The 25,813-nt window shown below is 32.7% G+C and overlaps 1 protein-coding gene across 5 annotated transcripts in view; it reads left to right on the forward strand.

Moving 5' to 3' along the window:
• Positions 1-25,813, forward strand: part of OXR1 (oxidation resistance 1) — a 483,050-nt gene that overhangs the window by 418,109 nt on the left and 39,128 nt on the right. For all 5 annotated transcript variants that reach the window (XM_012474910.2, XM_012474909.2, XM_012474913.2 and 2 more), the window contains 3 exons: positions 8,953-9,102; positions 17,017-17,201; positions 20,724-21,490. In XM_012474910.2, the coding sequence (XP_012330333.2) occupies positions 8,953-9,102; positions 17,017-17,201; positions 20,724-21,490 (1,102 nt within the window). The remainder of the gene's footprint in view (positions 1-8,952; positions 9,103-17,016; positions 17,202-20,723; positions 21,491-25,813) is intronic.

Raw genomic sequence — 25,813 nt, forward strand, 5'->3', positions numbered from 1 at the left:
TATAAATATCGCAATTCTGTACTTTAGAATGCAGTCACATGAAAGGAATATATTACATTTGTTGTCATCATTGATAAGAATAGAAGTCAGGTTTTAATGGTAGGTATTACTTAACCAAATGACACAGAATACCTTTTTGTACTTAGCTATGCCATTTCCCCATGGGACTTAGAAAGAGATGTACTCGTAAGAGGCAATGACAAAATAACTATATGGCCATAGGTTAACTGAGCCTGTGTTTCAAACCCTAAAGCAGAATTATGAAAATCTAGGCTGTAGCATCATGCCTGACTAGAAACCTGTGGGGTCTCTTCCTGTTCCGCGACTTTAACTCAAATCTGCCTGTCTATTGGCTTTCTTGGAAGGTATAAGATCAAAGAAAAGAAAATGTTGAAACTTAAGGGAGCAACAAGGCCAGGCCTCAACCTATGTGAAAATGTGTCCCTTCTTACTTTTGCCATTTGACTGAAAAGGATGGAGAGAATAAAGTTATGTGAATGATATTTTAATCCTCAGTAACTTAGCTACCTTCAAAGATGGACCAAAAACCTTCCTCTAATTTGACTAGTGACATGAGTAAATTCTTTGTCCCTGGGATAGATTAAAAAAAAGAGGTAAGAGATTCCTTAAAGAACTAAAAGTACATCTACTGTTTGATCCAGCAATTCACTACTAAGTATTTACCCAGAGGAAAATAAGTCATAATATGAAAAAGATACTTGCACATGCATATTTTTAGCAGAACAGTTTGCAATTGCAAAAATATGGAACCAGCCCTAATGCCTGTCAATCAACAAGTGGATAAAGAAAAGGTTGTATATATAAATACCATGAAATAATACTCAGCCATAAAAAGGAATGAAATAATGGCATTAGCAGCAACCTGGATGGAATTGGAGACTACTATTGTAAGTGAAGTAACTCAGGAATGGAAAACTAAACATCGGATATACTTACTCATAAGTAGGAGCTAAGCTATAAAGACAGAAAGGCATAAGAATAATACAGTGAACTTTGGGGACTTGGGGAAAGGGTGGGAGCAGGGTGAGAGATAAAGGATTAAATATTGGGTACAGTGTACACTGTTCAGGTGATGAGCACACCACAATCTCAGAAATCACCAATAAAGAACTTATTCCTGTAACCAAACACTACCTGCTCCCTAAAAACTAATGAAATATAAAATAATTAAAAAAAAAAAAAAGAGTTTATGAACTTCCCTTTACACAGAATGATAGTCTTTACTTGCCATCAAAGAGATTATGGGCAATAGTTAGAAATAATTCTTATAAAAGTGATTTTATAAATTTTAGTTCTATTTTTTTTACTGAGAATTATATTCATTACCAGGATCCAAGAATATTTCTATGACTCTCTGCATACCTCAAGTGCCTATGCCTCTATATTATAATTATTGGGTTTTATGTCTCCCATGCTATATAAATTCCTTAGAAGTAAGAATATTATGTTTTATTAGATATAATTTATGTTTTCATTACATTAATTAAAATGATGTCTATTGGTATTGTTATTATATGTTTTTACCAGAAATTACCAGTTTATATTTCCAACAACCACTGATGAATTTTTGAATGTCCAGCTCAGTAGTGGTTTACTGTGAGGCTGAGCATATATTCCTGGCTTTGTTAGCATAAAGACTTTCAATGGTTTTTTTTGAATAATTTGTTTTCACTTAAAAATATTGTGTTTTGGGAATTTCCATGGTAAAACAATTTTTTGTTTCTTTTTCACGTTTTTCTTCATATATGGAAGAAGAAACATAAAAGGAGCTAGAACCAAAGTAATGGTAAAAATCATAAAAATAGCTAAAATTTACTATTGCAACTGGTATAATTTGGAGCACTTTAAAAGTATTATCATTTATTCCTGACCTCAAATTTATGAGGTAGGCACTTGGCCTGGCTGTCTGTGTTTGCCCCTCCAGACCTACTCTATACTCTGTGTTATCCTTTGGGTGGTAAACTGCATCAGTGGACTCTCTCTTGCCCTTTTCCTTCTGTTGAAGTTGGTTTTTCTAAAGCAGTTGCAGAAGATAAGAGGAAAGGGAAGAGAGAATAAGATGGCTGATTATTTATTCTCCTACAAGGTTATACTAGAGTGAACACATTCCTCAGCATCTCGTCACATCTTTTGTCAGCCCTTTCCATTGAGCCTTCTCTAAATTTAGACATCTGTTTCTCCCTTTTACCTCTTTAGGTATAGAGGTGACAATAAGTCTTTTGTTATTATTCACCCTAGGTTTTTGTACATCATATGTACCTTCGTAAATAGCTCCATAATCAAATCCTCTTAACTCAGTTTCCACCAGGCATGGTGTCTTACACTGGTAATCCCAGCACTTTGGGAGGCTGAGACAGGTAGATCACTTGAGGTCAGAGTTCAAGACTATCCTCGCCAACATGGTGAAGCCCTGCCTCTACTAGAAATATAAAAATTAGCCAGGCATGGTGGTGGTGGGCGCCTGTAATTCCAGCTACTCAGGAAGCTAAGGTGGGAGAATCACTTGAACCCAGGAGGCAGGGTTTGCAGTGAGCTGTGCCACTGCCCTTCAACCTGGGCTACAGAGCAAGGCTCTGTTTCAAAAAAAAAAAAAAAAAGAGCTAATTTTGATGTGCCATCTGTTTTTCCTATTACCTGACCAGTAACTATATCCATTTTATAGAGGAGGAAACTGAGGAAGAGAAGTTAACTATTTTGTGTCTAAGGTCACTCAGCTAGTAGCTGAGCTAGGATTCTAACCCAGACAGGCTTGGTTCAGAGCCCATATCTTTTATTACTACTTTATAGCTGGAAAATTATAGCTCAGAAACACTACTCTTGCTCAATAATTAATTGGACCCAAAGAGTTAAGCAATATTTAATCATTAAAAAAGTGTGTATAGTAATAGCTACCACTTTGCACTATCATCTTCCTAAGATTCTTTAAATCTCTCATTTTTAAAATAAATATAGAATCCCGCTTTTGTACTGTTTTGGTTTTTCTCCTTTGTACCTTAAGTTGACCCATTATGCTAATGCCATTTTAGGTTAAAATTGCTAATGTGATATATTTAGGATGAAGTTCAGAGGAAGAATTTTAAAATAAATAATATAATGTAATAATATAATGTAGATAGTCATATTCTCTTTAAGATGAAACACTTCACAATAGAATAATCAGTCTAAAGTATGATAAAAGTAGAATATTTATTAATAACAATTGAATACACATGGTTATAAGACAATATAATTTTGAAAAAAAATACTATTAAGAGATTCTGGGGAAGGCCCAGGGAGTCCTAAAGGAGGAAAGAGGAAAAAATATAAAATAGCAATAGAATGTAGGCGTATTATATCTTTTTTAAGGCTAGGCTGTGATTATACTGGTACAGTGGCTATTTATTTTTTTACTTAAAGAGTGCTTACTGGGCGGCCGAGGCGGGTGGATCACGAGGTCAAGAGATCGAGACCATCCTCGTCAACATGGTGAAACCCTGTCTCTACTAAAAATACAAAAAATTAGCTGGGCATGGTGGCGCGTGACTGTAATCCCAGCTACTCGGGAGGCTGAGGTAGGAGAATTGCTTGAACTCAGGAGACTGAGGTTGCGGTGAGCCAAGATCGCGCCATTGCACTCCAGTCTGGATAACAAGAGCGAAACTCCGTCTCAAAAAAAAAAAAAAAAAGAATGCTTACTATGTATTTACTCTCTTCATTTTATAATTTTAATTAATCTTTAAAATAACACTTTAATTTTTAAATAACCCCATGAGGTAGGTACAATAATCACAGTCTGTATTTTAGAAATGAGGAAAATAAGGCATAGAGAGAAGAAGGAGTAATTTACACAGGGTCACATGGTTAATAAGTGGTAAAACTGAGATTCAAAACCTGGCAGTCAAGGTTCAGATTCTGTGTTGTGTTTTTAACTACTTTTTGTACTGCCTAAGTAATGAAATGATGACTACTAGCAAGTACAGGTACTCTGTAACTGATACAATTAAAATACATGTGTCACAGTTGGTAGGAACTAGAAAGTTTGTAGTAAACTGTGTGGAAGTAATGCATGAAATTTTTGTTTGGCCAAAGCAAAAATAAAAATATAGGAGATAAATTAGAAATGTTTAAAAGGATGAAAAGGTGAAAAAAAGCCATGCATTTCCTTTTTCTCCTCTACTCAAAATATTTAAGATTAGACTTTTTAATATCTTGTTCTACTGTTAACTTAAAAATTATTAATTGCCTATGTTAGTTTCATAGTATTCTCATAACAAAGGGTGACAAACTGGTTGGGTTACAACAACAGAAATTTATTATCATACAGTTCTGGAGGCTAGAAGTCTGAAATCAGACTGTTGGTACGACCATGATCCGTTTGAAACCTGTAGGGGATAATTGTTTCTTGCCTCTTCTAGCTGGTGTTTGCCAGATATCATTGGTATTCCTTATCTTGTAAATATATCATCACTTTCTTCCTTGCTTGTGACATGGCCATCTTTTTCCTGCATGTATGCTTTACATGGTGGTCTCTTCTTTATATAAGGAAACCACTCATATCAGATTAAGGGCCCACCCTACTCATGTATGACCTTAGCTTAAATTAATAATTACATCTGAAAAATCCTGTTTTCAAATAAGGTCACATTCTGAGATACTGGAGATTAGGACTTTAGCATATCATTTTGGGGGAGACAGTGAACCCATAACATTGCCTCATAAAATTAGAATTTTAGAATTTATATTATAGAATTTTCTTTATATTAAAGAATTTCATATTTTTTATCTTTGAAGGAAAGGGTAAATTTAGAAGACTTTCTAACTAGTCAAGTAAGATTTTTTTTAGAGATGTTTAGTGAATTTTCTTCACTCATAAATATGTCAGAGGGTGAAGTTAATTTCTCATAGAGTTTTGGGGAGCTTGTGAATATTTGTAAAATGTTGTGAAAACTTGTTTTAAAAAACTTCTCTTTTAATCATGATAGTCACATAATTAGTTGGCATCTTGAAGTTGTATGCCTGTGTACCTGAAAATAGACATTAATTACAAGTAGTAGCAGACATGCAAGAAATTAAAACAATTTTAGTTAGGAATATCAAAGTAGTTTAAAAAGGTTAAATATTTCCTGTGCTTCAGGAATTGCTCTCACATATGACATCCTTAAACAATTCAAAAACATACCTCTCTTTTCTCTCTGTTTCTCTGTGCATATATTGAGTATATATATATTTAAACTAAAAAGCACTAATATCTATCACATGAAATGTATATAAAACATTTTTTATCTGTTTTATAGAATATATAAATTTTAATTTTTCCTAAATTGCAATTTTAACTTTAATGCTTTTAGACTTAAATTTTAATATAAATACATACAACTTGTGCTATATATACCTTATCATATAATATTAAATGTAAGCTTATACATTATAATAAAATTATAAATATAAATACTATGTAAATATGTAAATAACACAAATCGTATATACTGTGTTCATATTATTACATATAATTTTGCTTTGATGCTTTTAAACTAATTTTAAATAATTTAGAAATTGTTTTTTAATATGTACTTTTTAATAGGTTGTGCTATAATTATACAACATTTTATGGTTAGTATCCAAAAAATTGAACTTTATAATAGGACTTAGTGTTTGTGAAGGTTTTAGGAAACAAATTCTTTATATAGAAGAAATCCTTTATTTTTAACATCACAAGAAATGGGTGAATTACTGGGTGAGAGAGTTTTTTTTCCCCTAGATTCCAGTTGGGAGCACTATTTCCATAAATGGAATTAAAATTTAATCCTGCTTTGCTTTTAACCTGGTTGCTAAAAACCTCAGAGCCAAATTCAAAACCCCCAATGCAACAGTAATGGTATTCTTTACAACTGCATTGTATTTTTACACTGATATTTTAATTTTATTCTTTCATTCTGTATTTGATTTTAAACAATCTTAAGTTCTTGTTCCCAAGAAGTAGAATTTAAATAAATTCTGAGAAATGATTAAACATAATTTATAGACAGTAAATGGTCATCATCATATATATTGGATTGAAGAAAAAATATATATACACTGGTTTAAAAGTAGAAGTTTTCTTTAAAGGATATATTGTATATATGTTGCATAAAGTAAATACAAATGTTGATATTTCTGTGCTTGTGTGATTTTTCCTCCTCAGTCTTCCTTTGACTTCCACCTACCTTCTACAAATTTTCAATCACAAAAGGGCAAAAATACTATACATAAAGCCAAGGCAAGAGGGGAACTGGACAGTTTAGATTTGTTAATTCATTTATGATAATGATTTATAATAATATACAAATCATATTATATAATATAGGCAGAAAAAAGATGACTCTAGGTGATGATTAAACTTTTTATAAATCATTTACCCTAGCAATGCTTTGCTTTTTCACATTTGAACACTTGGGGCAATAATGAGGCTAGACAGACAGATACAGATGTTCATATTTCTGTATTTTTAAGGACCTTCTCTGGTGGCTAAAACAAAATTATACAGAGAAGCGTCAGAAAGCCCTCAGATAAGCTGTAACACCACTGCATTAAGAATCACAGTTTATGAATAGCAGTCAAAACCATCTACATAGGGATACTAATACTCTGAATAATGTACATTTATGTAAGTTACAGTGAGGTCTGGTAATTCCTCAGAACAACTTAGATCATTTTTAAAAGTAATCATCTTTTTATGCTTTGCTTTGAGCATTTGCTAATCTCGTATTCTTTTTAAAAGGATTACATTGACAAATTGGTATTGCTATAGATACTGAGTTGAGACTTTTAGGTAACCTCAGAGGATATATTGTTCAACAAGGCGGCATATCTTCATTTAAGGAAAGTATTTGACTGTGTGTGTGTGTGTGTGTGTGTGTGTGTGTGTGTGTATAAAATGATTTTGACTTTAATGCTTTTAGACTTAAATGTTAATATAATAATGTACAACTTGGGCTATACATACCTTACCATATAATATTAAATGTAAGCTTGTATATTATAATAAAACTATAAATATAAATACCATGCAAATGTGTAAATAACACATAAATCACAAATCATATACACTATGTTCATATTTATAGACAGATATGTGTATCTCCCTATTAAAATATGTTTTTATATGAATATATATATTCATTTGACATTTTAATAATGTGCTCATTTTTTTGTTGTCTGCTTTTCTTTCCTTTTTTTTTTTAAATTCAAGAGCATCTGAGTGTGCATATGTGTGTATGTGTTGGGTGGGCGTACAAGAGATGTAGTATATATATAAATATATGTATTTGTGTGTGTAACATGGTTACCTGCTATATAATAATTTGTTAACTCAATTTTGGGGTAATTGAGCAATCACAAAACTTGTTCATAGCTTAAGTTAAGTTCACTACTTCATGTGTTGATAACATAGATTTGCATCTTATCTTCTTACTCATTTGGCAAGTTACCAAACTTAGCTAAGCATAATTTTCCTTAAAAATACTTCATATGAGTGATTAAATACTTCATATGAGTGATTTAAAAATTAAATGAGAGTCCATATAACACACTTAGAAATAACAAGTATTCATAAATATCATTGAGATTTTTATTAATATCACATACTTATTTGTACTAACTGAATTTATATACGATATAAAACTCTCGTTAGATACAATAACTACCAAAGACAACAAGATGAATACAAAGTTAATTTGTATTTTAAAACAAAAAGATTGAAGAAAATTTTGTTAATAGATATTAATGATTGAACAGTGTCATGAAACTTAAAATCTCTTTCCATTTTAGGTTTTTTAAAACAGTGGAATTATATCAAATACCGTTGTTTTGCAGTATTTTGCATTTGTCTGTCCTTCCTTTGACTGATACTTGTTAAATATCTGCCCCAGTGCTAGGGATTTAGCCCTACATTTTATGTGGATATATGAAAAGAAGTGTAAAAATTCTGCCCTTATATGAGTTGAAGGAATTATATCCATTTATTAGGAGAGAAAATGTTATATTCAGGTTTGATAGCTCTTTTCAGGTATACCTGGCATACCTGTGACTTTGTCCTCAGTAGGACTTATAGATATTTTCAGATCACCCTGGAATTGTTATGGAGAGCACAAAATGTTGCTCATGGCCATTATATTACAATTTACATTCAAACTTAAAATTATCAGAGTCCAGAGTCACCATTAAATCTTGTGTTATTTAATGTATTAATAAAGAAGCATAAATATGTGTAATTATATATATATATATAAAACTATAGCTCGTTTGTTTTTTAAAAAATGTTTTGATACTTTGTTGTTTCAATTTAATTGTTTTTTCTTATAATTCTGTATTTTATTTTGATCATTCCAAAACATTCTGAAAAGCTAGTTCATAGGCTTCACTACAAAAAAAGTTAAGAAGCTTGTGATCTAATGGAATGGGAATTATCATCCGTAGCTTGAAATTTAAAAGGCTCTTCCAGTGAATGGGTTCTGTATACTTAGGTACTAAAGGCAGCTTTCAACATTTTTTCTGCTCCCACTACCTGATGGATATTATATTACATGGTCTTATCAAAACCAATGGTTTAATTCAGAGCATCTGAGTGTGTGTGCACATGTGTGTATGTGTTGGGTGAGGGTACAAGACATGTAGTATTCAGTGTTCTCCAGATGATTACTTTTTAAAATATATAGGTAGACAGATATATGTATCTATCTCTCTATTAAAAAACACTATAAATGTAAGTTTAACCTGTGTTTGTGGTCTTTATTGAATATGAAAACAGTGCCACTTTTTTCCTATAATTTTTACGTAATAATATTTTGGGCTGATTTCCAGAATGTGGTGAGATGGAACAACACTTATTGGGGAAAGCAATTCATTTGACTTTTTAATAATGTGATCATTTTTATTTTGTTTTCTGCTTTTCTTTCCTTTTTAAAAAAAAAAAAGAATCCTGATGTCCATCCAAAAGAAACAACTCCCTCATCTACCCTCACTGGTATCCGACCTGCACGAGTTGTATCTTCAACTTCTGAGGAGGAGGAAGCATTTACTGAGAAATTTCTTAAAATTAATTGCAAATATATTACCAGTGGCAAGGTAAAGAATGACACTTTAGAGAAAACCTTCAATCATGCTTCAGTTATTACTAACATATGATAGTTTTGCATTTACATTTTAAGTCATCAATGTTAGCAAATGCTTGAATACTAAAAAAAGATATTGGAGATACTATTATTTTGGGTTAGTATGGTATATAACTTAGAGTCTGGTGATATATTGTAATTGTTAAAGGTAATGGGATATAAGTAAATTGACTAGAGTAGGGCACAGCTAATTTGCTGTTGGTAGGGTATTTCAAAAGCATGAATAAAATGACCTCTACTGGGTACTGTATGGAGTGTGAACTTCTGCATACCTAGTATGACACACAAATAAGAAGATAACTAATATTTATTGAGTACCTACTATATGCTGGAAACTATTTGAGGGTGTCCTAATTATTTTATCAACTCAAAACAATCCTGTGAAATAAGCAGTAGTATTTCCTTTCCACAGGGAAAAACAAAACAGGAAAGGTTAATAGGTCCAAGATCTCTCTATAATGGCCAAAATTCAAACCTTGTCAGAATCTGTTTTATCTACTGCACTTTGCTGCTTTTCTAAGCAAAAACTTTTAATCTGAAAAGGGAATATAAATACAGTAAAGAAATAGAGTTGAAAAATAAACTCCAGGTTTTGCTCAAAAAAATGTGTATAACATGATACTGCCTTTAGAAGTCAAAAATGAGAACTGTTTCTCTATAGGCCTAATTCATAAATTTGTGAGTATTTGAAATACATATAAGCATTTAGAGGTATGCATTTCCCCTTAAATTTTGTTTCAGATGCATCCCAATATCTTGATATGTTGTATTTTCCTTTTCATTCACTTCAAAACATTTTCTCTTGGTTTCTTTTTTGACCCATTTGAGAATGTTTCATTTTTCTAGATAACTTTATTTTACCAATTTCTAATTTGATTCTATGTGATCAGAGGACATACTACTATTTGAAAGCTTAATTTATTTAGACTTGTTTTATGGTCTAGACTATGATATGTTTAATAAATGTAATGTGTGCATTTTAAAAGAATGTACTGTCTTTGGGTACTGTTGTTGGGTGAAATATTCCACAAATGTCAAATCAAGTTGAGTGATAGTGTTGTCCTGTATTTCTGATTTTCTGTCTGTTCTATCAGTTATTGACAGAAGAATTTTGAACTATCTCATTATTGTTGTTAATTTATCTATTTTTGCCTTTAAGTTCTATCAGTTTTTTAATGTATTTTGAAAATGTTATTAGGTTTAAAAATGTTTAAGATTCTTATGTTGTCTTGATTAATTGACTTAATTGTTATTATGAAAGACACTCTTTATTCTTGGTAATATTCTTTGCTATGAAATCTACTTTGATGAATACTAGTAGTTACTTCAGCTTCCTTTCGATAAGTGTTAACATGGTTTATCTTTTTCCATTCTTCTATTCATAGACTGTGTCTTTAGAAAGTGAGTTTCTTGTCGTTAGCGTATAGTTAGATCTTGCTTCTTTAGATAATCTCTGCCATTAATTTAGTATGATTACTGATATGGTTAGGTTTGAATCTACCATCTTTCTATTGGTTTTTTGTTTGTTCTTTCTGCTTTCTTTCACATTAAGATTTTAAAAATAGTTTTTTCTCCTTTGTTGACTTGTTGGCTGTAACATTCTTAAATTAATGTCTGTTTAGAGTTTATAATATGTATCTTTAATATGTCACATTCTCAGTTTAAGTAGCATGATATTATATATGCCACTTTCCATATAGTTCACATACCTTATAACAGTATACTTTTATTTCCCCCTTCCAGCCTTTGTGTTCTTATGGTAACACTTTCTATTTCTACATGTTGTAAACACCACAATACATTATGATTTTTGTTTTAAAAAGTTAATTTAAAATCATTTTTAAAATAAGGGTAAAGTCTATTGTATTTATCTACTTAGTTATTCCCTACACTTGTCATTCCTTTTTTATAGATCCAGATTTCCATTTGTATCATTTTTCCTTTCTAAATTTCTTACAGCTAGTGATAAATTCTTTCAGTGTTTATTTGCTTTGAAAAAGCCTTTATTTTTTCTTATTTTATTAAATATTACTATCATGTTTATGTATATTTTCAAAATTATTTATAAAAAAGGATCCCTAACTTTTTAATTTTATGCCACTTTATCCCTTTTCGGTCCATTGAATATTTTTAAATTTATACACTTTCATTTTTAGAACAGTTTTAAGTGGACAGAAAAATTGAGCAGAAAGTAGAATTCATATTTACACTCTCCGCCTTTCCCCAGTTTCCTTTATTAACATCTTACTTTTGTGTGCTATATTTGTTTGAATTGATGAACCAGTATTCAGGCACCAAGGAAAGCCCATGGTTTATATTAAGATTCTCTCATGTTGTATATTCTATGGGCTTTAACAAATGTATAATGACATTTATCTATTATTACAGTATTATCAGATTAGTTACATTGGGCTATAAATTCTCTATGCATCATCTTTTCATCCCTCCTTCCTTTTCTTTCCCTGAACTCCTGGTAACTAATGGTCTTCTTACTGTCTCTATAGCCTTTTTTAGAGTGTCATACAGTTGGAATCATAGAGTATGATTGTATGAATTCATATTGGCTTCTTTGACTTAGAAATATGTGTTTAAGATTCCTCCATATCTTTTGCAGCTTGACACCTTATTTCTTTTTACTAAATTACTGAATAATATTCCATTGAGTGGACATACTGTAGTTTATCCATTCCCCTACTAAAGGACCTCTTGATCACTCTCAAGTTTTGGCACTTATAAATAAAGCTACTCTAAACATTCATGTGCAGATTTTGTGTGGTAAGGTTTCACCTCATTCAGGTAAATATCAAGGATCATGATTGCTGGATGGTATGTGAAGACCGTTGTTAATCTTTTAAGAAACTGATGAACTCTCTTCTAAAGAGCCAGTGTTATTTTGTATCCAATAAGCAATGGGAATCCCTATTCCACAGCTTCCACTAACATTTGATGTTTTCAGTGTTTTAGATTTCAGCCATTCTACTAGATCTGTAGTAGTAATATCTCACTCTGTTAATTAGAAATTCCCTAATGACATATTATATTGAACATCTTCTTATATGCTAATTTTCTACCCAGATATCCTCTTCATTTTTGAAAGCTATTTTCACTAGACAGAATTTTCAGTTGATGGGTTTTCTTTCTTTTCAGAACTTCAAAGATGTTACTCCACTGTTTTCTGGCTTGCATTTTTCTGAAGTGAGATTTTATGTTATTTTTATGTTTGGTATACTGTTAAAATATGTCTTTCTTTGGTTGCACTTATGATATTCTATTTATCACTGATTTTGAGCAATTTTATTAGGATGTGCCTTGGTATATTTTTTCTATTTGTTTTGCTTGGGGTTCATTTAGCTTGGTTCTGTGGGTTTATAGTTCATATCAAATTTGAAAAATATTTGGCCAGATTTCTTCAAATATTTTTTGTCTTCCATCCTTTCTTTCCTCTTCTTTGGGAATTCCAATTCTGCATATTTTAGGCTCCTTGACATTGTGTCTCACAGCTCCCTCATATGCCATTCATTTTTTTTTCCTCTTTTTTCATTTTGGATAATTTTAATTGCTTCTCTTTAATTTCACTATTTTTTTTTCTGCTATGGCTAATCTGCTGTTAATCCTATCCAGCATATTTCATCTCACATATTGCAGTTTTTCTCCCTCTAAGTTCATACTGGGTCTCTTATATTTTCCATATTCATACTTTTTGTGTACAATCTTTCTTCTATATTGTTGACTATGATTTTAATAATCATTTTAATTTTTTTTGTACTAATTCTTTCATCGCTGTTACTTCCGGGTCTCTTTGTGTTCATTGATTTTTCTCTTTAATGTGGTTCATTTTTTTCTTTTTCTTTACATGCCTGGTAATTTTTGATTGGCTACCAGACATCATGAATTTTGTGTAACTGGATACTGAATATTTTTGTATTCCTATATGTATTATTGCACTTTTTTTCTGGGATACAGTTATTTCTTGATCCTATCATGGCCTTTTTTCCTTTGATGATCACTTGGTAATGGCTTCTTCGTAAGTTTTGTTAGACAGGACCAGAGTGGCCTTTAGTCTGTAGCTAATTTTTCCCCTTACTTAAGACAATACACTTGTAAGTATTCTGAGGCTTTGTAAATACAAGATTTTTTTGCTCTAATGTTTAGTGAGAACATGAACTATTCTTGCTCTGTGGACACTGAGTACTGTTTCTTCTGCTCCTTTCAAGTACTCTCTTATCCTTGGATAGCTGCTATACATGTAGGTGTTAATCAGTACTCAGTTCAAAGCTCAAAGGGAATGCTTTTTAGACCTCTAAAGCTTTCTCACTGGACAGTGCTCATTTCTGGGTCGTTCATTTGTTTTGCCTTTTTTTTTCTCTGCCTGTGGACTGAAAACTTTATCCCCTCAGTATGCTTGGGTAATCAAAAAGCTGATCATATTTGTTTTTCCCTTTATTCAGGTATCACTGCCTAGCATTCCAGTATCTGAAAACAGTTATTTCACTCACGTGTGTGTGTGTGTGTGTGTGTGTGTGTGTGTGTGTATTTATAGTAGTTTTAGGCAGCATTAGTTCTTGGCTAGAAGCAGAAGTTCATTTGATATCTGGATAAAAATTTAATTTAAGGATTAAAGCAAAAATAAGGTTATTGACAGGATTAGGAATGATCTGCAGCCTAATGTTTTTGGAACATAATCTCTTGTAGGCTGGCTCTGTGTATTTTGCTGCACAGAAGGAAATAAGCAGGAAGTGGTACTTTTTTCATGGAAGTTTTTTCTTTTTTCATCTTCATACAAGTGATTGTAGTAAAGGTTATTTATGTGACAATTATGGAAACTTTTTAACAATAACTATAATGGTCAAGTTATTGTGGATGTAAGACTGAAAAAATATCAGTACATGCTTTTCTCTTTGCCAGGGTGGATTCCCAGATTATAGTAATTTTATCTGTTAGTATTTACAGAAATATTGTAATTGAAGTGGTAATTTTTCTTTTGCACATAGACTTTATTTTCTTTTTTTAACTTTATTTTCTAATAGAAATAATTTCTCCTTAGAAGATTAGTCAGGTAATTGCACATAAGGAAATGGAAGTTGTTAATACAAAAGGATAATTTATGCTGAAAGTTTCTGAAGGTCATGTGGATTAAATAGATACTTTAATTGAAAACGTCTTGCTCATAATAGTCTTAATATAATGCCGATAATATGTAGGAATTATGAAACATTTTAAAAATAATGAGAAGGGAGTGCTTTAGCGTGAGTTACGATTTTCAGCTTGGTCAAATGAATTTGAGAATTTTTTTCAAAACATTTTCATGAATTTTATGTTGAAGAAATGTTTCTCTTGGCCAACTTTTGGTTTATGGAGAATGACATCTGACAGATTACCTCAGAAAGCCCCAGCTGTGTGGGAACTTTGATTGTGTAGCAGAGGGAAAGAAACTTGAAGAATATGTCAGTGTGTCTTTTCAATAATAGCACATAAGGGAGATACCTGGAAAGTAACATTAGCAGATTGATCAGTCTAGTGGATAGGGCTTCAAACCCTTTCTAATCCAAAAAGTAAAAGCATGGTTTTGAGATGCTTTTCAAATGACTTGTATAGTTACAGTACTAAGATTGTAATGTAATGTATACTGAGAATTAAAAGCCTTATCATTATACTGGTCCTTTTCTATCATACATAGCTAGTTATCACTGACTTTGTAAAAATCTTTCTAAAAGACAAAATGTAATATTATGCTAGTGAACCAAATAATCAGTTAAAAATAATGCAAATGTGAAATTTATGAAATCAGTAACCTGAAGTCTTTCAAAGAATTTAGAGTTTAATTTTTTTTTTTTATTTCTAGCTGATTGTTTGTTGTTTTTGTTTTTTAAATAAGTTTACAGAAGTTGAAAGAGAGGAAGTTATGAAAGATTAGAAACCTTAATTTTTTTTTTTTTTTACATCACGTGTACTCTATTTCTGTTTATCTACATCTTGGATTGTCCCTGACAATGTAAATGTTCTCTACTACATAGTTAACCATCTCTCATTGACTAGAGTTGGTACGTGACCCAGGAATACAAATTGATGTGTATGGATCTCATTAAAATATTAATTGAAAGAAAAATAGGCTGTGATTTATATAAAGTTACTCCTTATTTAGGTGGTCCATGTCCTCAACTAAAAGAGGTGCTATTTAGAGTTTTGTATTGATTCTTTCTCCCTCAAGAAACTGCACACACATATATACTCTTCAATGTTGCATGCACTTACTGTATATGATATCTGCAGTAGCTTTTTTTAACTTGTGATTGGATGACCATTTTTAGTAGATTTACTTTTTATTTGATCATTTTAAAGGCAATATAGTCCATAACTTTCTTAAACCAGATAAATTCACAGAGCTTAATATGGACTTGGGAGGAGGGTGTGATGCCAAATCAATCAGGATTTGAGTTTTTCTTTCCCTTTGGATAAGAAGCTATTTAGTTTATTTTTAAAATTCTTTCTGGTTCTTCATTTTTACATTTACAAGATATATAGTGGACTGGAAATTTGAAAGTGAAATTAAGGAATGTTGTGCCCGTGGGGTGATTGTAGTTTGTGACTTGGATACAGAGGGATTATGTATAGCATAAAGCATGAACTACCTGGACTTCAAATCCTGGCTTTTTAGGACAAGTTTCCAGATGTTTCTCAAAATTAGCTTCTCCCTCTGTAAAACGGAAATGGTTTTACGCATCTCAGAGCTATGATTGTGAAGATCAAATAAGCAATAGGCATATAAAGCATGATACATATAAAGTATTCAATAAATATTTGTATTATTATGATCAGCTGCCTGTGTACCCAAGTTGGCTCATTTATAAAATAAGAAGGTTGAACTTTGCCGATTTGTATCACCATTTATTTATTTATTTATTTAATTTTTTTTTTAGATAAAGTCTTACTTTCTTGCCCAGGCTGGAGTACAGTGGTCTGATCTCGGCTCACTGCAACATCTGCCTCCTGAGTTCAAGCAATTCACATGCCTAAGCCTCCCAAGTAGCTGGGGTTACAGGCAGATGCCACCACGCCCAGCTCATTTGTGTTTTTTAGTAAAGATGGAGTTTCACCATGTTGGCCAAGCTGTTCTGGAACTCCTGGCCTTAAGTGATCCATCTTGGCCTCCCAGAGTGCTAGAAGTACTGGCTTGAGCCACTGTGCCTGCCCTATATCACTATTTATATAAATATATTTAAAATGTCATAGCTTTTCATTTGAAGTTAAAAGTGTATATACTATATGCTTTAGGTATCATGTAATCTACCTAATTTTACAGATGAAGAAATAAGCCCAGAGACTCCTTGCCCAAGGTCACAAATCTAGGTAGTAGCCAAGTCAAGTGGAAACAGATTTTTTAAAGAGATGTTTAAAAGATATCTTTTTAAAAATAATATAATGGATTCGATCATCAACAAACATATTATTTTTGAATCTGCACTGTATACATGACATTGTATTTGATACTTGCAGTGAGGGAATAACACAGTAAAGCAGTACGCAAATTAACATAAAACATGGTGCATACCTTGCACGACTTTATAGTCCCTTCTTACCTTACTGAAGTTATCTTTCTGATATGAGGTAACTCAGTATTTTACTCAGTTTGAAAATTTAATTTCCTTACTTGATTGTCTTTGGGGGAATATAATATTCTACCTCTCCTAAAGAAGAGAATTTATTGGGAAAACTTGGGTTTTAATAAAAATGCTTTCATGAGAATGCCAAAGTTCCTGAGTGTACTATTTTTATATATGGCCTAACATCAGAAGAAAATTAGTAAAAATAGACAATTTTTGAAATTTCAACCTTGAGGATTAAATGTTACTTTCTTTTTTCATCTTAGGGCACAGTCAGTGGTGTGTTGCTAGTTACACCAAATAATATAATGTTTGATCCACATAAAACTGATCCTTTGGTTCAAGAGAATGGCTGTGAGGAATATGGCATCATGTGTCCAATGGAAGAGGTGATGTCAGCTGCAATGTACAAAGAAATTTTGGATAGCAAAATAAAGGAATCCTTACCCATGTAAGAGTGGTATTTATATTCCTTTGCAACTTTATTGTATCTAGATAGTTCACCCTTGTCTAATACCTTTACTATTTTTATTAGTTTTCTTATAGCTACCTTTTATTTTGTCAATAATCAAACAAAAATAGGTGTATTACTGAGAAGATTATTCTTAATTTGCACCTGGGATAGTTAGGAATTATCTTAGATTTGTATTTGTATATGTTGTCAGAGAACCAGATATTTGAAAAGTAACCTGTAGTGCCCATTTAATTCAGTGTTTACCAGCCCATTTTATTCAGACACAGCTTCCAGACTTCTAAATTATCCCAGTGAGTAGTCACTGTCGAGATAGTGAAGTGACTGAAGAGGTGGGATTTTGGAGAGGCCACATGAGCAAAGACCTAACATTGCTGTGGGCAAGACAGCTTTTTAAAACATTTGATTTCTGTTTTCACTGTTCTCTCCTAGTATAATATACAGTATAAAGTACAGGGAAGAAAACCTACAGCTTGCTCAAATATAAAGAGTTAACTTTAAAATATACTGGTCAGGGGATTTGTGTGATATGTTGAGATAGCTGTGAGACTACAGTTTGGACACAGCTTTTAAAAGTAATATGCTTGTCCAAAGTAATGTCCAGAAAGAAAAGGAGGAATGAGAAATAAAAGGAGAAAATGATAAAAGATAGGTATACAAAGAAAGGAAGGAGAAGTACCAAGGAAGAAAATAATATACTAGGAAATAACCTCCTCATTCCTTCATACATGACTATTAAACAGTTTTAAATTATCTTTACTTTAACTGATACTGATATCTATATCCCTGTATTAGCCCAACTGAATGATAGCTGTTTTAAAATTAACCCTTGTGGGGCAGAGCAACTCACAAAGGAAAAAAGGAACACATTATTTTTGTTTCTGAGGAAGACTAAATGAATTAGTAGAATATCTGTGACAGAATAAAATCCTTTACTCAAAAAGTCTCCACTGTACCTTCCACCCAACAGATATTATTTTGACTTGGTAGACTAATCTTTAGAGCTGCAGATAATTCCTATAAGGTGTTATTATCCTCTGTATTAGTTACATTTGTTATATTTGTGGGTCATCATCCAAGGCCAGTTTCAGCAAATAAGAATTATTGGGTGTGGATAGTGGAATGAGACTAAGGTAAAAGAGTAAAGGATTAGATTCAAGGAAGAAGGAAGTTTTATATAAATACACATATGGAAAAAGAGAGAGAGTCATTGGTGAGATTCTCTTTCTGTTGTCCTCCTTTTCTTTCTTTTTCTCTTTTTCTCTCCTTTCCCTTCTTCCCTTCGATGGAGTCTCACTCTTCCACCTAGGCTGGTATGTAGTAGCACAATCTGCAGCCTCTGCCTCCTGGGTTCAAGCAGTTCTCCTGCCTAAACCTTTTCAGTAGCTGGGAATAAAGGCACCTGCCGTCATATCTGGCTAATTTTTGTATTTTTAATAGAGACAGGTTTCACCATGTTGGCCAGGCTGGTCTCAAACTCCTGACCTCAACTAATATGCTGTCCTTGGCCTCCCAAAGTACTGGGATTACAGGTGTGAGCCAGGGCACCTGGCCTTGTTGTCCTTTTCCATTTGTGATATGATACTTTGGGATTCTCTTACTCTGAACAATGTGCAGCTAATTTTTGTATTTTAGTAGAGATGGGGTTTCACCATGTTGGTGAGGCTGGTCTCGAAGTCCTGACTTCAAGTGATCCACCCGCCTTGGCCTCCCAAGGTGCTGGGATTACAGGCCTGAGCCATGACACCTGGCCTTTTCCATTTGCAATGTGGTACTTTGGGATTCTCTTATTCTGAATAATCCATAACTATTCTACAAGGATGCTGTAGAGCTCTTCCCTTTCAAATCACTGTTTTATTATTCACTGTCATCTGGAAAGTATCTCCTGGATTTGATACAATCATTTAAAGATATTTCTTTAAAAAGAATTATTTCTTTGAATTTTTTAAAAAAATTCTAAAAGAAATATTATTTCTTTAAAAGAAATATCTTTAAATTCTGCCTTATGGATTGATTAAAAACAATATTTGGCACCAAATCAGATAAATAAAGCCAGTGGTTTTGCAGAGTAATGTCATGTATGGCAAAAATGAGGTATAAGATTTGATTGGTTTTCTTCTGTCTTATGCTCCTTGGGAGATTGATTTCCAAGGTATTAGTCTGGAATTACATTCAACAGTAGCAGCATCATTGGCATAAATGTTTAACCCTTCAGCATATTAAGTCTGAAGGGCATGGCACTTACCTAAATATATATCCTGTCATGGTTGTTATATTTATCTCTTACCTAAGGGTCTTCTAATTTTTTAAGTGTACAGATAAAATTTCTCAAAACTTTTGCCCTAACACCCTGTAGATGCAGTTTGAGTGCATCACCAGTAGATGACACTATTGCATATTTAATAACAAACTAGATTCCTGTGTTTCTTAAGGTGAATCAGATACAAAGGCAGCAGAGATATTGGCTTCAACTAATTAATATTTTTTAAAAATTATCCATCCCAGTTATAGAAATTATGCACACTTTTACAGAAAAATTGGAAAAGACCAAAAACCAGAACAAGAGTAAAACAGTTACCCAGCTTTACCATTCAAAGATAGCCAATTATTTTTGTGTTGTCTTACTTTCCAGTCTTTTCTATTCAGCATATTTTACATGGTTCTCAAACTACATGTGTATAAATATTAATACTTTTTTCATTAAGAATTCATATAATTTTATTTATCACAAATTTCATGTAATCATCATTTTAAGTTACCAACTTATATTCATGGTATAGGGGTTTACACTCCCTCTTTTTAGAACTTAACTTTTGAACCTTAGTGTTTACATACACAAATGCCATTAAACATGAAAGTCTAGACCAAGTTATGAACCATTCATTTGTCTAATTTCTAAACTTTTTAACTGAATAAGTTTAAAGGTGTTAAAGAGTATAGTTGTTAGCCTAAAGATTTTCTCTAAAACTTTTGCTTGAGTTCTATTCAGATTGGCTTTAAGCCTTACATTTGAGCCACATATTTTAAACTTTATTTGAATGTAAATAAGCACTGTATGTGTGTATGTGTGTGTATATATGGAAATCAACTTATTTTTACTTTATTGGGAGATTTGAAGTTTTAATTAAAAATTCATCTGTTTATTTTCCATATTCCATCAATGAGTAAATTTTAGTTTAGAATTTTAGCTTTACCCAGAACTTACGTCATCAAGTTCCCTTCAAGTAGATTACCTGCAAGGAAATCTTACTTTGATATTTCCCAAATATTAAACAATTGATGTAAAAGTTTGACGTAGTTAATTGATTTATAGAATTACTTGGTCTATAAACTTATTTGGTCATATATGTGTAAATCAGATTTTTTATATTCAATGGAGATACTTGCTACACCCTTTGGTTAAAAAGTATTTTTAGTGATGTTAATTCAGTGTTCAGTGTGTGGAAAATAAAATACGACAATTTTAAAAGTCTAATTATTTTTTATTTTGTTTAATGGCAGAGAAATAGATCAGCTATCAGGAAGGGATTTCTGCCATTTGAAGAAAATGACAGGAAGTAATACTGAGGAAATAGACTCAAGAATCCGAGATGCAGGTAATGATAGTGCCAGCACTGCTCCTAGGAGCACTGAGGAGTCTCTTTCTGAAGATGTGTTCACAGAATCAGAACTTTCCCCTATACGAGAGGAGCTTGTCTCTTCAGATGAACTGCGACAAGATAAATCTTCTGGTGCGTCATCAGAATCTGTGCAAACTGTCAATCAGACTGAAGTAGAAAGTCTGACAGTCAAATCAGAATTGACTAGTACTCCTGGTCACTTAAGATCTGATACTGAACATTCTACAAATGAAGTTGGGACTTTATCTCATAAAACTGATTTAAATAATCTTGAAATGGCCATTAAGAAAGGAGATCAGGTTGCAGATAACTTTCAAGGAATATCAGGCCCTAAAGAAGACAGCCCAAGTATAAAAGGTAATTCAGACCAGGAATTTTTTCTTCATGAGAATTCTCTACACCAAGAAGAGAATAAAAAAGAAAATATGCCTTGTGAGGAAACAGCAGAATTTAAACAAAAGCAAACTATTAACAAAGGAAAACAAGGAAAGGAGCAAAAAGGGGACTCAGAGACAGAGGTAGAAGAGCTACGCAAACTCTGGAAAACCCATACTATGCAACAAACTAAACAGCAAAGGGAAAATATTCAACAAGTGTCACAAAAAGAAGTTAAGCACAAAATTACATCTGCTGATGGACACATAGAAAGTAAGTGTTACGGAGTAAATAAAGTTAGTTCATCTGATTGTATGGTGTCTCTCTCTCCTCATTAACTCAAAAGCTGCTGTACCTTAGGCCAGCCTGAAGGATAATCGAGTGGTGCTTGACTGGTGATCCTCTGGGGACAAGTATATACAGTCTCCAGTGTCTACTGTCTTTTCTTATCTTACAAGTGGATCATACACATAATGAGCATCATTGCTACCCACCTTGTTAAAAAATGTAGTGACATTCTGTCGTTAAGCAATTTACTTCTTGAAAGTGCACACAAGCTGTATAATACCTTTGATCACTCCATTTTCTCTTAAAAAGTTTTTGGTATGTTACCATTAAAAAATGTCTTTTTTTATATACAACATTTTAATTGCCAAAGTCATAATCCCATCTTTTATTAAAAATGCAGTTAAACATAAAAATGTATTTATAGAATTTTTCCACATATCGAGAAGTTTCATCATCATCTGATTATTTTCCTTTAAAAACCTGCATTCAGGATAAATGAAAATACTATTTTATCTTTCAGTTTTCTGCTACTGTTTACTTCTGAAAATTATACTAATAGTCTTTCATTTCTAATATACTGTACTTCTGTTAATACATTATGAGTTAAATGGGGTACAACTCAAGTAACTTGGCTAACATTTCTAATATTAATTCTATTAGAATGTTGGTCTCAGAATAATCCAATTTTCATATGAACTTTTCTTTCATTTTTTAAATTCAAAGATTTTTGTTTTGCTGTAATATACGTAAAATAAAATTTACCATTTAACTTTTTTAAATTGTGGTAACATATAACATAAATCTATTATTTGAACTATTTTTATATCTACCATGCAGTGGCATTAATACATTCACATTGTTATGCAAACAATCACTACTGTTTATTTCCAGAGCTCTTTCCATCTTCCAGAACTGAAACTCTATACTCATTAAACAATAAGTTGGCCAGGCATGGTGGCTCATGCCTGTAATCCTATAATTTTGGGAGGCTGAGGCAGGCAGATTGCTTGAACCCAGGAGTTAGAGAACAGCTTGGACACCATGGTAAAACCCTGTTTCTACAAAAAAAAATTACAAAAAATTAATCAGATATGGTGGTGCACACCTGTAGGCCCAATTACTTAGGAGACTGAGATGGGAGAATTGATTGAGCCTAGGAGGTTGAGGCTGCTGTGAGCCATGATTAGGCCATTGTACTCCAGCCTGAGCAACAGAGTAAGATCCTGTCTCAAACAAAAAAACCTTCAAAAATCAATAACTTGCTTTTCTCCCTTCCTCATAGCTCTCGACAACCAATATTCTACTTTCTGTTTCTGAATTTAACTACTCTAAATACTTCATGTGAGTGGAGTCATACAATATTTGTCCATTGATGTTTGGCTTATTTCACTTGGCATAATGTCTTCAAAGTTTATTTTATAGCATGTGTCAGAATTTTCTGTCTTTTTATGGCTGAATAATATTCTATTGAATATGTATACATTGTGTCTTTTCATTTGTTGATAGACATTTGGGTTGTTTCAACCTTTTGGCTATTGTAAATAATGCTTCATCGAACATTAGTGTACAAATATGTCTGAATCCCTTCTTTGAATATATATATATACACACACATATATTTGTTTATTTTATTATTATTATTATTTTTGGTATATGCCCAGAAGTGGAATTCTGAATCATGTGGTAACTCTTATGTTTAATTTCTTGAGGAACCACCTTACTGTTTTCCATAGTGGCTGCACCATTTTACCTTCCCCACAGCAGTACACAAGATTTGGCTCTTTTTAAAATACCAAATTTTCTTTTCATCATCCTATTGAGATACCCTGAAAACCTAAGGGTTGTGCTCAGTAGGTATTAAAATAATTCATGGCCAGGCACAGTGGCTCACTCATGTAATCCCAGCACTTTGGGAGGCCAAGGTGGGCGGATCACGAGGTCAGGAGATCAAGACCATCCTGCATAGCATAGTGGAACCCCGTGTCTACTAAAAATACAAAAAATTAGCTGGGTGTGGTGGTGTGTGTCTGTAGTCCCAGCTACTTGGGAGGCTGAGACAGGAGAATCAATTGAACCTGGGAGGCGGAAGTTGCAGTGAGCCGAGATCCTGCCATTGCACTCCAGCCTGGGTGACAGAGCGAGACTCTGACTCAAAATATGTAGATAGATATAGATATAGATATATGTAAATACTTGAAGCAAGTTCTATAAAAGATTGAATATTTTTCTTCTGTAATACTTATTTTTTAATTCAAAACTAGTGCATGTTCAGTAAAGAACATTTGGCAAACATAGGAAGATTCTGAAAAATTTATAAAAATCACCTGGAGGCCAGGTGCAGTGGCTCACACCTGTAATCCCAGCACTTTGGGAGGCTGAGGGGGGCAGATCTCAAGGTCAGAAGTTGGAGACCAATCTGGCCAACATAGTGAAATGCTGTCTGTACCAAAAATACAAAAAATTAGCTGGGTGTGGTGGTGTGCATCTATAATCCCAGCTAGTCAGGAGGCTGAGGCAGGATAATCACATGAATCCAGGAGGTACAGGTTGCAGTGAGCCAACATTGTGCCATTGCACTCCAGCCCTGGTGACAGTATGAGACTCTGTCTCAAAAAAAAGAAAACACCTGGAATTCATCACTCGGAAATGATCATTGTTAACATTTGATATATTTATCTTTCTTATAGAACAAAGTAATACTTGTATCCTACTTTTTTCACTTCTTAATGTTACGAGCCTTTTTGTATGTCATTACACTTCTTTGAAAACATGGCTTTAATGTCCCTAAAATTTATTTAATCATTCACATATTAAGACATCCAGTTGTTATTAATAATCTCTATTCTTAAGACATTTTAAAGAACTCTGTCCAGCATTTTTCAAAACATCAAAGACAGAAGATGCATCTGACAGGTACCTTATATTTTGAAGATCTTTGACTGCATCTTTGACTACACATTATAGTTGCCTTATATTATGAAACCTTTGAAAAAGATAATCTATTTAACTTGATAATGTGGTGGACTAATTTTCTTGTGGGAGTTGAGAGTTTAATGGGGATGGAGAGGTTCTGTTATAACCAAATATTAAAAGGAGAAAAATTGGTAGATTTTTTTTTTTTTGAGACAGAGTCTCACTCTGTTGCCCAGGCTGGCATGCAGTGGCATAGTCTCAGCTCACTACAACCTCCATCTCCCGGGTTCAAGCTATTCTTCTGCCTCAGCCTCCTGAGTAGCTGAGATTACAGGTGCTGGCCACCACACCTGACTAATTTTTTGTATTTTTAGTAGAGACAGGGTTTCACGTGTTGGCCAGGCTGGTCTTGAACTCCTGACCTCATGATCCACCTGCCTTGGCCTCTAAAAGCACTGAGATTACAGGTGTAAGCCACTGAGCCTGGCCTGGTAGATGTTTTTAAACAGACATCTCTAAACTGTCCATTTGGTTTCTTTTTTGGGGGGGTAGTTTTAAGTAATTTTAAGTTACTTGTTATTCTGTAATAGAGAAATATTCAAACTTTCCGATCTTTATGACTTTATAATAAAATTGTGTAATAAATATAAAATTGTCTAGTACAATTGTGAGAAGAATGGTGAAAGTTCATCATTTTAACCACATGAAAATAGTGGGGTTCCCATAAACTAGCTACCTTGTGTAATAATTGCCCGAAAAAAAAGCCATGATGAGTACCCAGATCGCCTTACTTTAACTAAGTGCTCTTTCTTTCTCAGTGTGCTGCCTTAGTAAGCTAATTAATGTCTAGGTTCCTGAACTCACCTATACATTTAGACCCTCAGTATACTGTTTATCAGCATCTCTGGTTAGAAGAGTTAGAACTAATTCAGTCTTTATTAACTGTCCAAACCGGTGGCAGTATCTAATATATTGTTGACTAAAGTTTTATTACAATTTTGTATACATGTAAAAGCATTAGAAACTTCATTACATTTTTGTCTGTAACAGCCATGTTAAGTATGCCTTTAAAAATTCTACAGTTACTTAGATGTCATTCTAAAAGACTGATAGAGAATATGTAGAAAATTATATATATAATACATGTGTGTGTATTAGTATGGTTGTTGAAAATATAACAATGTTCTTAAACTTTTACATTTTTTTCTTAATGTTCTTAGACATAATTTTTGTTCATTAACTTGGCTCTTTTATTAAGTTTAGTCATGTTGTATCTGTGACTTTTACCTTTGAAGGAAAAAAATATGTTACTTAAGAAAATTTACTTTAGTACCAGTAAAGTGAGGTTTTATTCTGTAATTATTTGTCAGAATTTTGAAGGTAAAATTACCTAAA

The sequence above is a fragment of the Aotus nancymaae genome, unplaced genomic scaffold (assembly GCF_030222135.1).
Source record: "Aotus nancymaae isolate 86718 unplaced genomic scaffold, 86718_ANA_hifiasm-v0.15.2.pri h1tg000036l, whole genome shotgun sequence".
Lineage (NCBI taxonomy): Eukaryota > Metazoa > Chordata > Mammalia > Primates > Aotidae > Aotus > Aotus nancymaae.